This window comes from Mus caroli, chromosome 8 (genome assembly GCF_900094665.2).
Source record: "Mus caroli chromosome 8, CAROLI_EIJ_v1.1, whole genome shotgun sequence".
Taxonomy (NCBI): domain Eukaryota; kingdom Metazoa; phylum Chordata; class Mammalia; order Rodentia; family Muridae; genus Mus; species Mus caroli.
Window position 1 is genome coordinate 54,515,042 of NC_034577.1, and position 16,707 is coordinate 54,531,748.

A 16,707-nucleotide genomic window follows, 5' to 3' on the forward strand; every position below is an offset into this window, starting at 1 on the left:
AACCCTGAGATTCCACCTCACACCAGTCAGAATGGCTAAGATCAAAAATTCAGGTGACAGCAGATGCTGGCAAGGATGTGGAGAAAGAGGAACACTCCTACATTGTTGGTGGGAAGGCAGCTACTCTTACAGTGGAGCCATCTCTCCAGCTCCCTAGCTCTCCTTAAATGTACTGTCTGGACCACTAAAATCTTTTACTCAGATATCATTAGTTAGATCTTAGTTATAGGCCACTTTAACCAGAAGGGGTACCATTAAACATACTTTCTACATACTTAGGTATGTAGAATTAGTAATAGCACACAGTTATAAGTAAGAAATTTCTGGAACTACATGGTAGATGAACTTAGAGTAAAAACTGGCATAGATGTCCTTATTTTTCATACAACCAAATTTTACTTACCCTCCACATCCAGTTCTTGAAATGTATTTCCATAAATACTTCCTTGGGAATCTGACTCCTAACAAGTGTGGTTTCTAATGTTTGGTGTGAGCCAATCACATATCATATAGTCTGTAAGTGAACCTCATGCTCCTGGAGGGTATGACCTCAATTCCATTTACTTGGTAGACTCTTGTATAACAGCTTTTAGTATGAGATTGATAATACTTGTTAAGTAGGTGAGAGTGTGCACTAAATAAAAAAAAAAAGCAGAGCGAGGACAGATGTGGTGATAATGAAAAGGTTAGCAGAGGGGAAAAACAAACAGTATATACAATGCTAGAGGAGTGGGCAGGCTTTCAGAGTCTTGGTACAATAGCTGGATCACACTGAACGAAGGGATTTGGGGCTTATATCTGGGATGACTGGTGGATTACAGTAAGGCTAAATGAAATTAGAATGAAATTTCTAAGATTATAATCTTATACTTAAAAACCACACAACCATTTTTCTTGAACAGAGAAGACATGGCACAACGAGAGAGAAAAGACATATAATTCACTATAAAGTTTTACACAAGACACATTTTAATTTTGAACTGTAAGATTCCCAACTAGTCCTTTCTATTCTAAAATATTCATTAATGGTAAGAGAGTAAGTGTCATTAAGTATGGAAGATTGCTAAACTAGGTGGTTGAGCTTCGTTAATTAACATTTGTTATTTTGATGGCTTTTATAACAACTTTATTATATTTTGCACCAAGGTGAAACCACGAAAGACTTAAGCATAGCTGTCAATATGATGAAGAGGATCCACTCCTTGTTGGACAAACACTCTGAACTTCTGCAGGAAGCAGATCAGAAACTCATAGCCAGATGTCTTAAGTATTTAGGGTTTTATGAGCTAGCAGATTCTTTATATCCAACTCAGGTAACATTTTGTGATAGCTTCATTTTTACTGAACTGTTATTTGCTATATACAAAGCTGCCAAAGACCAACCTTGTCTTGGGGAGGTGTTCTGAGAGAAGGGGTGTCTGGGAGTGGAAGAAACAAAACACTTTAAGTCTAAGTCAAATTGTGGGTCCAAGCTGACTGCCTGTCTTCTGCTGGAGATGACTCCCTAGAGAGCTCTCTATAGATAGCTCTTGGCTCTGTATTGTGCTTGAGACTACTGTCTCATTGTGTTCTGCTCTGCCCGAGACAGCTTTTCAGACTGCTCTCTCTGTGTTCGGTTCTGATCTAGACAGCTTTTTCTTGCTATTCTAAAAAAAAAATCTCTCTGCTTAAGACTGCTAGACTCTCTGGATAACTCATGGGTTTTCTGACCAAAGTCAGAAAAAATTCTAAAAGAACTGTGTTTGCTCTTCAGACAGCCTTCTCTGAATAGCTTCTTGCAAGTATTCTAAAAGAGCTGTGTTCGATCCCTAAGTAATTCTTGGGATTTTTGACCAAGGTTGGAAATACTAGTAGAAAAAATTCTGAAGAGCCATGGAAAACTTTAAAAGAGCTGTATATGCTCTCTATAGATTTTCCGACTAAAATCAGAAATCTGTTAGAAAAAATTCTTGAAGAGCTGTGTTCACTCTTCAGATATCTCCAGATAGCGTAGCTCTCACTAGAGAAAAATTCTAAAAAAGAAATGCTATTGTTTTCTGTTAGCTCATCTCAGGCAAACCAAAAGTCCAGACTTTTATTTACATAGCAGCTCAGTCTTTTATTCCAGGTTCCATTTTGACCATCCCATGAGTCAACATTCTATGATTTTAGCCCCCTGATTCTCAGGAAGGGACAGCAAGCACAAGTATAGACAGTGAGATAGCTAAGTGGGAGGGACCATACCCTGATATTACCTTTTCTACTACATCTGGGCCTAGACCTAAATTCCTTCTGTCCCAGGCTGATCTGAACTCAGGAACCTGTCTGCCTAGTAAGCATAAACAAACAAAAACAAAACAAGCAGACAAAAAAACTTAGCTGGATGGGATCTTGCCTTGGGATCACCACTTCTTAAATCTTGTTATCTCCTTCCTTAGTATCTTTCTGATAGCTGGCTCATAGTGCAGCTGCCTCTGTTCCCTTAACTCTATGAAGGCCCTCATATAATTCATATTGCATTCTTACTGTTGGTCCTGATCCAGGGCTGGGGACCATGTCATTCCACCCTTACCAAGGCCAGGCTGGACATGGCACAATGCATCCTTCAAATACAGTCATCTCTTTTAGGTTTATTTTTTAATAGAAAATAGTGTCTTAGTTAAAACAACTGCCAAAAGTTGAATTAATCAAGTATTAGAAATACTTTATACAACTTGACTATGCATACTGAATGTCAGATGATTTATGCAGACTTTAAAAATTAACCCTATGCTTAATTCTAGCAAAATGATTCAAATCTATAATGGTTGCTTACTTATTTTAAATATGTCAGGTTGTAGCCATAAATATTAGCGTAAACATTTGAAAATCTTGAAATCTACTATTTTATTTGTGCTTCAGAAAAGTGGTAAGGTCTTCATGTTTAAAAGATGTTTAAAAGATGATTAAAAAATGGTTTTCATATAGAAGAATTAAGTCACAATAATTTCAACTATTTAAATTGCTTTCAAAATAATTTTTTAAAACAATATAGGATGCAGCAGATGACATAAAAATGAAGAAAAAGAATAAATATTCAGTTGGGATTGGGCCAGCTCGGTTCCAACTACAATATATGGGTCATTATTTAATACGAGAAGAAAGAAAAGACCCAGACCCCAGGGTCCAAGATTTTATTCCTGACACGTGGCAGGTAAAAATACGAATAAAAACAATTACATTGTGTAATCATATATGACTCCAGGAGTTTCTTAGCGTTAAAGTTGTTTCTCTTTGTGTGTGTTAGTGTGTTCATATTTGTCCTTACCATGAACTGCATAATATTGAGTTACTTAATTTCAAAACTATTTCTTTTAAAATTCTTTGCTGTTTAAAAGGTCTCCTTTAGACTAAATTTTTCCATTTAAAGACATTTAAGAATTCATTTACTATGTAGACCATTTACTTGGTGAGGTGTTGGATGAATCCATATACATAGATTAAAAACTTAGAGATGTCTGTGCTATGCAGCTACTATCATTTTGTACCAGGCTCCAGCTCTTCTCTCTGTCATTTGAATTTCATATGTAAACAATGTAAATATTCACAAAGACGTTTGGCTAGTTCAAACAGTGGGAAACTGTTTATATATTTACAGACTACACATGTTACTATTCTAGATATTTTTCTGACATATCTATCTATCTATCTATCTATCTATCTATCTATCTATCTATCATCTATCTATCATCTATCTATCATTTATCTAATGAATATTGATGGCTACAAAATTTGGAAGCAACCTCTTCTGCACACGTTGAACAAGAACATTATTAGTGTATACAAGTGAAAATTTGTAGGTTCAGTCTTACTAGGTAAGCCACTTTTCATTAATATAATGAAAGAATTGAGGCAGCTGAGCTTTAACATAAAGATGTTTGTTTGCCTTCCACTTCTGGGGTTTCAACATGGGGCAATCAAATTCTCTCCTACTTTCCCAAAGTCTTTCTTTGTTGTTGTTGTTTTTTTTTTTTTTCCACACTGAAGTGTTGCTTGTGGGGAGGACTAGATTTGGGGGGTGGGCAGGCTGTATCGTCTGTACTTCACATAGGGTTTTCCTTCCTTTTGATTAGTCATCATCTTGATGAATAAAATCGTAGGATGTAAAGATAATGCCCCATATAGTCCTGTATAGAGGGTAAGAAGCAAAATGACGAATTGGTGCTCTTTCTGCCTGCCAACCATTTTCTTAGTGTTGTGAAGATAGGGGTTGGCTGTTTCCAACAACTTTGTTTCTCAAAGACACTCTGTACGCCTAACTATTAAAAACAACCATCCTAATACTAACTTATTCTGACACTTTTGAATGATTTCTCTTTTATTATTATTTATTCATTGTACAAAAGAACAGCTTTCAGAGTGATCTTTTCCTCCATGTATGTTGTATACTTTAGCCACATTTCTACCAATATACACACATGATTTCCTGCCCTTCTCAATGGCTCCTTTTTTTCTGAATAGTCTCCTTTCTTTGTGAAGTTAATTCTAATCTTTATACTCCATTTCACACATAAAACCCATCTCTCAGCTGCTCAGAAAACAAATAAGTCACACCATTTGAGAGAATGAGTAGTCCATCAGACTTTCCTTTTACATTTTCTACATGTCTGCATCTCTCTCTTAGTGAGGTTCAGAAAAATCGCAGTGAAAAAAGACTGACCTGCCTGTCTTCGTAGCATGGCTTGTTTGATTGACAGAAATCATGCTCTGACCCCTGCAGCGAGAGCTCCTGGATGTGGTGGATAACTATGAGTCTGCAGTGATTGTTGCCCCAACATCATCTGGCAAGACTTATGCTTCCTACTATTGCATGGAAAAGGTGCTGAAGGAGAGCGATGAAGGCGTGGTTGTGTATGTTGCACCAACAAAGGTAGGGATTGGATGAATGTAATGTTTTTCTTCATGATAGAACTTACTCAGAAATACTAGACATGGTTATGTGGTAGGATTGTGTGAAATAAAAAAAAAAAAAGCACCATCCTACGCAAACATCAGCTACTCTCTGGCCCTGTCGGTCTCGCTGCCGCTATGGCTTGCCCCATGTAGCAACCGCCCAACTAGCTGTCACAAATCCCATAACCAGTTAAAATCAAAACTCTAGAGGCAATGCCGGGCAGTGGTGGTGCACGTCTTTAATCCCAGCACTTTGGAAGCAGAGACAGGTGGATTTCTGAGTTTGAGGCCAGCCTGGTCTACAAAGTGAGTTCCAGGACAGCCAGGGCTACACAGCGAAACCCTGTCTCAAACACACACACACACACACACACACACACACACACACACACAAAACCCAAAACCAAAAAACTCTAGAGGCTTGTAATTTATCAGTTAGATTTATATCAGTAAATTGTTATCCCACAAAATGGCCACACAATGAATTAAGAGCCAAATGACATTGAAATAAATTGCCCATCTAGATTGGACAAATTGTCCTGTAATTATCCATCCTTTGTAAGATATTCATAGCTTACCTGTGACTATTTAAAGCCACACGGAATCTGGATCATCTTTCTCTTCCTCTATCCCCCTTTCTCTCTGTCTCTGTACTCTCTGTACTCATCTCTAAAATTCTCAGCCCGCCTTCCTTTTCTATTGCCCAATTGTGTCTGCCCTCACCTGCATATAGACAGCAATTCACATGGTAGATCCAGTTCCCCTTACTTAGTTTCACTAGTTAAAAATTAACATAAGTAATGTACTTTATCAAGGCATTTTCATACATAGTATTTTGAGGATCTGACTCTATTCACTGCTTCTCTTGCCTGTGATGTCATCCTCCTTGCCCGCTCCCATTTGCTTTCTTGTAGCCTTCATCCCACTTTCCTGTCACATATATTCTGTTACCTTATTTCCCTTCCTTGCTTTATGATCATTTCCTTTCTCATGATTCCTTTCCTTGTTAGAGGACCTATATCTACATATGTATGCATATAATAATGTACACATATACACACACATATAAAAATATACATATAAGTATACATACACATAGTACACATACACATATACATACACACAGTACACATACGCATACATATATATATATATATATATATATACTCATATACATACACTTACACATAGTATACATACACACAGTATGCATACATATACATATATACACAGTACCCATATACATATATATACACATACACACAGTACACATACACACAGTATACATGTACATATATACACAGTACAAATACACATACATATGCACATATACATATACACAGTACACATATACACAATATACATTCATATACATATATACACAGTACACATACATATAAACACAGTACACAATGTATACCTACAGTACATATATATACACATAGTATACATACACATATATATACACAGTACGTATACACAGGATAAATAGGACATATCTTCTCTCATACTTGGATCATAAATTTTATTTTATTTTTTTGGTTTTTTGAGACAGGGTTTCTCTGTGTAGCCCTGGCTATCCTGGAATTCACTCTGTAGACCAGGCTGGCCTCGAACTCAGAAATCCACCTACCTCTGCCTTCCAAGTGCTGGGATTAAAGGCATGAACCACCACTGCCCAGCATAAATTTTATTTTTATGTATATATTTGTGTATTTATGTATGTGTACTATATATATGTATATGTATGTGAACTGTGTGTATGTGTATATGTATGTGTACTGTGTATATATGTATGTGTACATTCATAGCAGAACAATTTTTGATATCTCCATCATTCTATTAAAATTTGCTTTACAGATTACAAATAAAATTTTACTTTATTAGGTAACTACTACATCATTTCTCTGTCAATCAGGCTCTTGTTAATCAAGTGGCAGCAACTGTTGAATATCGTTATGCCAAAAATATGCCAGCTGGTCAATCTCTGTGTGGTGTTTTTACCAGGGAATATCGCCATGATGCCCTCAACTGTCAGGTTTGATATGCTATTCAATAAATGTGTTATCAAATTATACAACAATATTTTACCTTTTTGACTAGAAATCTAGCATCTTTAAAGGCCCGTGAAAATAATTCCTTTGAATTTGTAAGGGACAAAACTGCTTCAGAGAAAATATAATTTTGTTACATTATTAAAGAACATGATAAATCAAGGTCATTTTCTGTGAAGATGCTTTTGATTTAACTTTTCAGGTTATAGCTCATTCATTTACAATGAGATTCACAATGACCCAAAGAGCTTTACAAGCTACAAAACGTAGTGAATGGCAATTTCAATCACAATTAATTTTCTTGTTAAAGACACTTATTTTAGTTAAAAATGTTATGTTTGCAAGCAAACCTAGTCTTAATGAAGTTGTAGTTTTCTTTCTGATTGAATTTTCACATCAGAGATTAGGATAAAATGAAAAAAAAAAGACATGTTTTTAGAGTGCCATGTAATAATGTGCTGCCTGGCTTGCCTTCCAAAGAAACATCTTCCAACACAAATCATGTTAGTGTTAGATTTGAAGGAATCAACATGGTTGAAATAATGACTCTGTTCTTACATCTTTTTACAACTATTTATTTAGTGAAAATATTTTTATGTATTCTTTGATACCTTCATACATGCCTGAGATATATCCATTTTCCGTCTCCTTCCCTCTACTCCCCCCATCCTTATCCTTTCCATTATCATGTCTTCTTCCCAGAAGCCATGGGCTGCCAGAAACTCCTCTACTGGGGTGGGGCCTTGTGAGCGGGTTTCTCATTCCTGCTGGGATTTTGACTGGTTCGATGTTCTGCAGGTCTTGTACAGATGATCACAGAGGCTGGGGGGCTCATGAGAAGAACTACCCTCCCTGGTTCAGAAGACAGCAGTTCACTGTACTCTACACTTTCCACCTCTGTCTCTCGTGGTTCCCAATGGGGTCAGGAAAGACGTCAATCTAGGTGTCCCATTTAGCACTAGACACAGTTGGAATGCTCATAAACGAGAATCTACCCTTCAAGTTGGATATTTGACTGTTTTGTCTCATGAAAATAGAAGTTTCACATGGTTCAAACTAATAAGTATATCACAAGTGTAACAAAGCTAACTCGTAGAAGTAGCATCAGATTTTAGTTATTAGACGATACATTCAGGACTCATAAGCTTTACCTCATGTAACTTTAGAACTACACGCATACTAAGAGTTATGTCACATGCTACTGTTACTTCTAGGTGCTTATAACTGTTCCTGCCTGCTTTGAAATTCTGCTACTAGCTCCTCATCGCCAAAATTGGGTGAAGAGGATCAGATATGTTATATTTGATGAGGTATGTTTGATATCACTTCTCAGACTAATCTGTAATGAAGGTCTTTGCAGCTTTGGGACATCTGCCCCTTGGATGAAGTTCAGATTGGGAGGCAATTTTCTTCCAAGCATTTGCCCTCGCTGAATGACTGTTTGGGCTTGCTTCTTCTGTTGTGACTCAGTAGTGTATATTGGTGTGAGGAATGGGTCCTCATTGGGGCTGCTGTTGTGGAGAGAAAGGAATTAATCTCTCATGACACAAGTTTCCCCTGATAGAAAATCCAACTTGATTTCCAAAAGAAAGTTGTTTTTTTCTTAACTTATAATGTTCTTTTAAAATTTCACATCATGCATTCCAGTTCCACTTATCTCCCGTCCCCTCATACCTGTCCTCCACCCTTTCAACTTTCCCCTAAAAAAGAGAAATAAAATCTTGTGCAAGCTGTAGTGTGTCACAGTGTGGTTCACAGTATACCTGTTTGTTCACACTTCTTAGCCTGCAAATGTTCATTGCTATGAGTTGTTGATCTGGTTCGAGGCCTCTGGCTTCTGCTACACTATTAATACTGGACACTCACTGTTGCTCCTCTTAGATAGTCTGTTGTTGTCCTTTATTGTGGAGATCATGTAGTGTTAGATCAGTAGGACCAGCCCCCCTTTATGCACTATGGTAGTTCATTGATGCTGGGATGGGCCAATTTAAAGCCCTGGATCTTGGCCTGAGAGGTGTCTGAGCTGGTCAGTCCACCAGCTCCCCCACACCCACACCATCAGTTCTCCTGCCTTACCCCAGTTGGCCCATCCAGTACTACAGCCAGCAAGGGGAAGATACAGTGCTCTTGCTCCTCCCATGGCCTCTTGGCTGGCTCATTCAGACCCATGCCACCAGGGCCTGCTCTCCTGAGCGCTGCACCAGTAGAAGGCAGGGATGGTTCTCCTGCTCTCATGACCCAAGGGCCAGCTAAAGGAGAGGCTTTTGTCTCTAGCAAGTGATGCCGATTATACAAACAATCTTGTCCATCATGATCTCTAAGGAAAACAAATGGCTCATTCAAAGTATGGTTTTAAAAGCATGACTTTAAAAAGACATATTTGAGGAAATCCAGAGAGAGGGACTTATTGCTAGTCTTAAAGAAACAAGATAAGGAAGTTTTTACTTCAGGTTCCAAAGGAGAGTCTGATCAAATGGGCTACATTTCAAGGAGTGAACCTTTTTTGTACAGTTCTGGCCCAAAGGAGTGAACCTTTTTGTACAGTTCTGGCCCAAAGGAGTGAACCTTTTTGTACAGTTCTGGCCCAGGCAGCCTGGGAGGGGCCAACAGAAAACTGATCTCAATGTATTTCTTCATTTTCTGAGCTGTAGCCAATTGAATATGTTGGTCAAATTTAGAGATCCAGAGAACATGGGAGTCTCATTGAAATACTATCTATGGTTCAGTTTCCTTGGGCAGAAATAGTGGGTAAAATGCAATGTAGATGGCAGCATCTTCCAGTCTACCTGTGCATAGACACTTAAGGCATCAGAGAAAAGTAGATTCTTTTATTCCTGGATTTTAAGCTGAAAAGAAAAAAAGAAGCCCATATTTAGCTTATCTTTACTTTATTTCAACAGTAATAATAATAATAATATTAATTTGTAGTCCTGGAAATTAAATTCAAGTCTTGGAAGGAGTCCACTACTGATCCAAATCCTCAGGCTTTTCCTCCATATTATAACAAGCTGTTTTTTTATTTATTTGATACTGACTTGCTATGTTTACTTTTAGTTAACCTGCATACTTTGCATTCTGAGGGCTTTGGATAGTCTTATTTAAATAATACAAAGCCATACATACATGTAGGTAAAACACTCATACACATACAAATTTAAAAGTTTAAATTACAAGGCAATCTAGAATACCTAGTTTTAGCTTGGATTCCAAACTCTGGAATGATATAACACTCAACTTCAGTTGTTCCAGTTCTATATGAGGGAAACCATTAAAGGATTTAGCATCACTTCTGCCAGAGTCAGGTAAAATTGTTAAATATTGCAAAGCTGAAAGTTAATGTTTAGCAATGTGGTATGCCATTTGACCAAGACAAAGTCAGATGGGCAGAAGAAAAAAAAATATATATATACACACATAGCTCTCTACACACATCTGGAAAGCTGCTGTCTTAGTCAGGGTTTCTATTCTTGCACAAACATCATGCCAAGAAGCAAGTTGGGGAGGAAAGTGTTTATTTAGCTTACAATTCCATACTGCTGTTTATCACCAAGGAAGTCAGGACTGGAACTCAAACAGGTCAGGAAGCAGGAGCTGATGCAGAGGCCATGGAGGGATATTCTTTACTGGCTTGCTTCCCCTGGCTTGCTCAGCCTGCTCTCGTATAGAACCAAGACTACCAGTCCAGAGATGGTCCCACCCACAAGGGGCCTTTCTCCCTTGATCACTAATTGAGAAAATGCCTTACAGTTGGATCTCATGGAGGCATTTCCTCAACTGAAGCTCCTTTGTGATAACTCCAGCTGAATCAAGTTGACACAAAACCAGCCAGTACAGCTGCATAATTGATATCTTTCAGGTGTAAAATGTAACTTCTTTAATTAAGATCATGTCCGAGAATCTTTTTTGTATCTTACTTAATTTGATTATGCATTCATTTATTCAGTCTCCTTTGAGAAATACCTCCCAAGAGTCAGGCATGGTGTCAATGCTAGAGTAATACAGATTTGAAGACCCAGATTAAATGGGAAAGATTAGTTAAGTCAGGGAAAACACGAATGCTTATAAAGTGACACTAGTGCTTACAGTGAAGGTCAAGAGTGTCAATCAAAATTCAACAGTGGCAGAAGGCAGGCTGGAGGACCACTGGGAATGGATGCTCTGCAAATCTTTTAAAACTAGTGACTCTGAGATGAGCTTCACAGATTAAGAAGCTGTGGTTATTTTTGTTGGCTTTTAATTTTCCTGGTGAGAATATTTTATACAGGAGACACAGCCATGTGAAATCTCTGGGGTGGAAAGTGTGTGCCAAAGAATGGAGAAATAGCTGATGTGTACGGGTCTCAGTAAGATGGGATGAGTGACTTTGGATGCAGCTGGAATGGCAGCCATAAGCCAACTGTGCCAAGCATTATTTATCCCATTAAATGCTTAAATTTGTTCTGCAAGGAATGGGAAACCATTGACTAGTGACTTGACTGGATACAGCTTATCTTTGAAGCATATCTTTTTGTCTGTAATGTCAAGAATGGCACTGGTCACTAAAGTACTGAATCCTTATTGAGATGTGGTAGAGGCTTGATTGGCAGTGAACATGTCAAGGAATACCTTGGCCTTGTATTGTAGTGAAAGCAAAATAAGAAGAGTCACAGGTGAGTGATTAAAGATATTAAGGAAAATGTAAATGCCAAGATGTCCTACATCTGGTTTTTTTCAGTAGTTATTTAAACTTTCATGGTCCATTAAAGGTGATAGAAGATACCTATGAACAGTTTAAGATTCCATATGTTATTTTAATTTGCCATTCTTAAAAACTAACTCATGAATTGAAAACATTTTTTTCTTTTATAGGTCCATTGTCTTGGTGGAGAAATTGGAGCAGAAATCTGGGAGCATCTCCTTGTCATGATCCGATGTCCCTTTTTGGCCCTTTCAGCTACCATTAGCAACCCTCAGCATCTCACTGAGTATGAATTTGGTTCCCTTTTGGATTTCTTTTGAAAGTCTAAATTTCAGACTTCCTTGATGGGTTTTAGAGTCACCAAAATTTCTGGTTAACTTACAGCAGTCCCTGAATCTTCAAGTTATTGTCTGTTTAGCTCTTTCTGACAAATCTTAGCTACTCTCCATGAAGAAATATCTAGATCCTCTTGGGTAAGATCTGTAGTTGAATGGGAAGTATCCTGTCATAGCTCAAAAACTAAAACAATAGCTGTATATTCCTTTTCCCCTCTCCTTTTACTAGGAAACAAAAATCAGGGTGCTAGAATGATACACTCAGCCATAGGTTCCAAGATCACATTTTTTTTTTTGATATATTCAGGAAGAGAGCAAAGCTTCATTAGTTGAAAGCCACACATCTTCTGGTCATTGGAGTGGCTTGAATGATGACGACTGATAACAACGTATCCCATAGCGTCTCCATGTATCGGATACTAAGTAGAATGCATGTAGTAATTTCTCTTAAATGCCATCAGTATTTGTATTTGATAACAATTTCCATTGTTATCCTTAGATGATAGTACCTTTGTTGTTGTATTAACTTTTAAACAAGAAAGGCAAGGCATAGAAATATTACAGATTCATGCAGGGTTCAGAGTTACTAGTAAGGCAGCTAGAATTTTATTTCAGGTTATGTGACTCTAGAAGTAATTCCATTATATGAAAGTTTTAAGACAAACAAAATTTTCATTTTAATTATTTAATTAAATAAATAACAATACATTTAATTATTTAATTTCATGCAACTTATGTCTATTTCCTGCTTAAATAATAATGTCTGAGTTAATTTTGTGTTGATGTGACCAAAGGATACCTTCAGAGAGTTATATTTTTATTTAGATTTATGGTTTTAGAAAGATTTCAACTCATCATAGTGGGGAAGGCGGGGGGTGGGGGGGAGACCCATCCCTAGAAGTGGGAACGAAGTGAAAGCTTGTTAAATGGCAACAGACAAGAAGCAGAGGTAAGGTAAGAAAGAGTGGCAAGTATAAACTTTGTGATGGCTAATATTGTCCCATTGCTAGTGGCTGATCTATGCTATGCTGTTCCCACATTTTAATGGCTCCATGCAGTTCAACATAATAACAAAGACTGGGGACCAAGCACTCAAAACATGAACTGTAATGGACATTGCTGGTTAAAATCATAAATAATGTCTGTTTTCCTTTAAGGTGGCTTCAGTCAGTAAAGCGGTACTGGAAGCAAGTAGACAGTACCATGGAGGAAAGACCTGTTTCCAAAAGAAATGGTACCTCCCGTGGCAGCTATTACAAAGATCGAGCACAAGCCAGACAGTCATACAAAGTTAGACTTGGTACGAATGCTCTGTGTACTTGTACAACGGTGCTTTTCTGTTTGTTTGTTTGTTTTTTTGGTTTTGTTACTTGCTTTCAAAATAACCTACTCACTGTGTTTCTCATCATTTGGAAAATCTCGCCTTCCCGTCCAGTGCTCTATGGAGAGAGATACAATGACCTAGAGAAGTACTTGTGTTCCGTGAGACAGGGCGATGTTTGCTTTGATCATTTTCACCCCTGCGCTGCACTAACCATAGATCATGTAAGTAACAACCTCTGCCACAGCTGTTCCAAGTAACACCACTGTCTGGCTTATTAACTTATTAACTGGCTTACAATACTGTGAGGAATGTAGCCAGAGAGCGGCCTGATGCTGGAATCCAGAGGAAACACTACATCTTGGATTTTCAAAGGAACAGCAATGTTTTAGTTTCCTCAATTTCTTGCTGTTAGGATCATCAAAGCTTAAAAACTACTAAATATTTTAACTTGATGGTTATGTTGTTTGGGGGATGTTATTTCTGCCATTTTCCATCTCCCCTCTTTGTTAACACTTATGTCTGCATGTTTCTCTTAACTAGCTCACTTCTGTACCATAGTGAGGACAGGCTTTAACCTCTCCTGTGCACACAGCTTTGTGTGGCTGTGGCTAATATGTGAGAACATGACTAATGCGTAGGACCTTAAGCCGGGAACACATTCCGTCTCCATAACAATCACGTTACAACTCTTTGGTAGGGACTTTGCAGAATAGAGACCTTGAAAACAGTGCCACCTGGGCTGCTGAGTGGTTAGAGGGGGAATACTTCCTTAAATATGCCCTGCATATACTTCCCTTCCTTTCTCCGCCCACTTCCTTGACAGGTTCATTTAAACTCCCATTGGCCCTCAAAATGATACTTACTCCTTTCCTTCATTCCAAGACCTGAAAACTGAAGTGTATTAGATATATATATATATATATATATATATATATATATATATATATATATTAAATAAAAATTAAATACTTTTTTTAAAATTAGGTATTTCATTCTGATACTATATTTATGGCTCCTTAATTATAATTCTAGTCTTTAAAGGGCTTTATTGGACTTTTTCAAAAAGGGTAACTATACAGCCCTTAACAACTAAAGTCTTCTGAGCTTGTCCTACATTGCATGTGCTGAATGTGTTTTGCTCAGAAACCTTCATGTTATACCTCATTGGTTCCAAATGTCAAACGCTACTGCCTTGACCTTGCTGCTTCTTTTGAAGCTCTTATGATGCGAAGCCTTATTTATAATCCTTCTGTGACTTCTTCAACTGTTATGTAAACTTCTTTATAGCACTTAATGTTTATTTGCCAGCAAAGTCTGATCACCCCTGAACCTTCACACATGCGTCTTTGAGTGTTCAGAAATAACCACTTGAGGGCGAGTTTCAAGTGCGTAGACTTACTAGCAAACTGTTATGTGAATACCATTGTTAACTGGCTATTTTAAAAGGATAGCTGATTGGAATTGTGTTTTTCAAATACTTCACCCATTTCCTTTCCTTTAAAGATCACAACAATTGCATGATGGAGGTACTACTTCAGTTTTTATTTCACAAATAATGGAATTGAGACATAGACAGCTAAGTTACTACTGCAGCACTGAGTAAATGGGTAAATGGTTCAGACCAGACAGCATCTCAGACCCGTTGGTTGACTCCATGTTGATCTGAAAGATTTGTCTGCTATCTATATGAATGAGTTAGCACCATGTGATAACATTTGGCAGTCAATATGTTGGAATGACTTCCTAAACCAATGAAATGAATGTGAACATGGGATTTTCTTTAATAAAGAAACCCTTTTGTTTCCTCCCTCTCTTCCTCTCTTCCTCTCCCCCTTTTGTGTACTGGTTCTGTGCTTGCTCCAAGTGCCTTTGCTCTCCTCTCGGTTGCTATTCATGGAGTGACTGGAAAGCAGTAGAGTAACTACATAGTGTGCTATGACCCTAAGTGACTTCTGAAAAGGTCACGCTGCCATACAGTAGCAAGGGTACAGAGTAAATGCTAGGCTTGGGTATTGTTAAATGAATTTTAACAACCACTGGCATGGTGTGTACTTATGTAGGCCATTTCCTGAAGAAGAATAGAAGTGAGCGGAACTTCCAAATGAGTAAATAATTCTAAACATTGTTTAGTATACTTAGACTAAATAGAAGAGCTAAGTGATTTAAGAATGCCCTCAAACTTGACCCATTTTAGCAACATAAAAAAAGAATCATCATCTAAGTAGCCATTTCCTTTATGGCTATGTCAGAGAAACCATTCCCAAAGGGCAGCGATGGGCAAGTATTTGCAAACTGGCCTTAACCCAACAGAAGCAAGGGATCACCAGTGAGGATTGCCCTCAGCCATATATGTCTTGTTTCTGGCAAACCACAGCCTTGTTTGACCTTTGCCATCAATTGTCATGCCGTTCATGCACAGCTGCTGCTGTCTGGAGGGCTGTCAGCCCCGGGAAACACTTGAAAGAACTGCTATCTCTTGCTCAGTGTGGATTGATTGTTAATGTGGCCTGTGGAGGTAGAGACACTTGCATTTGCAAAATATCGTATACCATGGTACAGTGACTCAGTGTTGCTTCTCTTCCTTTTCTGCCAGAATGGTTCAGGTTTTAGCAGTTTGCCGGTTTATAGTGGGAAACAACTAGATTGAGTCCCATCTTGGACCACAGAATTGTTATTCCTTGATAGTTATGAAGTATGAATTTATTAATTAAAAAAACATATTGACTTTAATCCCAGCACTCAGGAGGCACAGGCAGGCGGATTTCTGAGTTCGAGGCCAGCCTGGTCTACAAAGTGAGTTCCAGGACAGCCAGGGCTATACAGAGAAACCCTGCCTTGAAAAACCAAAACCAAACCAAACCAAACCAAAACAAAACATATTGATGGATTATTTACCACCAGTGGAATGCCAGACATTTGGCTAAGACTCATATCTGTTATCTAATTTATTTTGCACACAGAGAGAACTAATTATTTTATTTTAGAAACAAGGAAACTGAATGTGTTTAAAGGGGGCAAAGACTTAAGAAATCCCAAGCCTGTGACCAAACAGAAGATTTATGCTATAGAATTTGTGGGGATTCTTGGACTTGTTTTTGTTTCATTATAGTTTGGCTGGAAAAAAAACACTCTCAAGTGAGAATTAAAAAGAGAACACAAGGCTAATGATGGGAAATGGGGCAGAGATGTGTTTCTGCAATGAAGAAGACCTCACAGAGGATCTGACATCATTTCCCAGAACCCACACTGGGTGACTCACAAGAGCTTAGACAGGGGATCTGTGTGGGACAGAATCTCCCACACATACACATAATTTAAAAAAAAATTCCTTTAAAAAATAATATGTGCAATGCAGTCTTCAATTTTCCACATTTTAATATGCAAACTAACCATTTATAGTCAATG

General features: G+C 37.9%; 1 protein-coding gene across 3 annotated transcripts in view; it reads left to right on the forward strand.

Annotated features, from left to right (window-relative positions):
- Nucleotides 1-16,707, forward strand: part of LOC110300352 (probable ATP-dependent RNA helicase DDX60) — a 111,953-nt gene that overhangs the window by 42,288 nt on the left and 52,958 nt on the right. For 2 of the 3 annotated variants that reach the window (XM_021170508.2, XM_029480658.1), the window contains exons 15-22: nt 1,147-1,313; nt 3,014-3,172; nt 4,739-4,888; nt 6,830-6,949; nt 8,180-8,275; nt 11,814-11,929; nt 13,136-13,278; nt 13,414-13,523. In XM_021170508.2, the coding sequence (XP_021026167.1) occupies nt 1,147-1,313; nt 3,014-3,172; nt 4,739-4,888; nt 6,830-6,949; nt 8,180-8,275; nt 11,814-11,929; nt 13,136-13,278; nt 13,414-13,523 (1,061 nt within the window). The remainder of the gene's footprint in view (nt 1-1,146; nt 1,314-3,013; nt 3,173-4,738; nt 4,889-6,829; nt 6,950-8,179; nt 8,276-11,813; nt 11,930-13,135; nt 13,279-13,413; nt 13,524-16,707) is intronic. The other variant, XM_029480657.1, reaches the window with a different exon arrangement.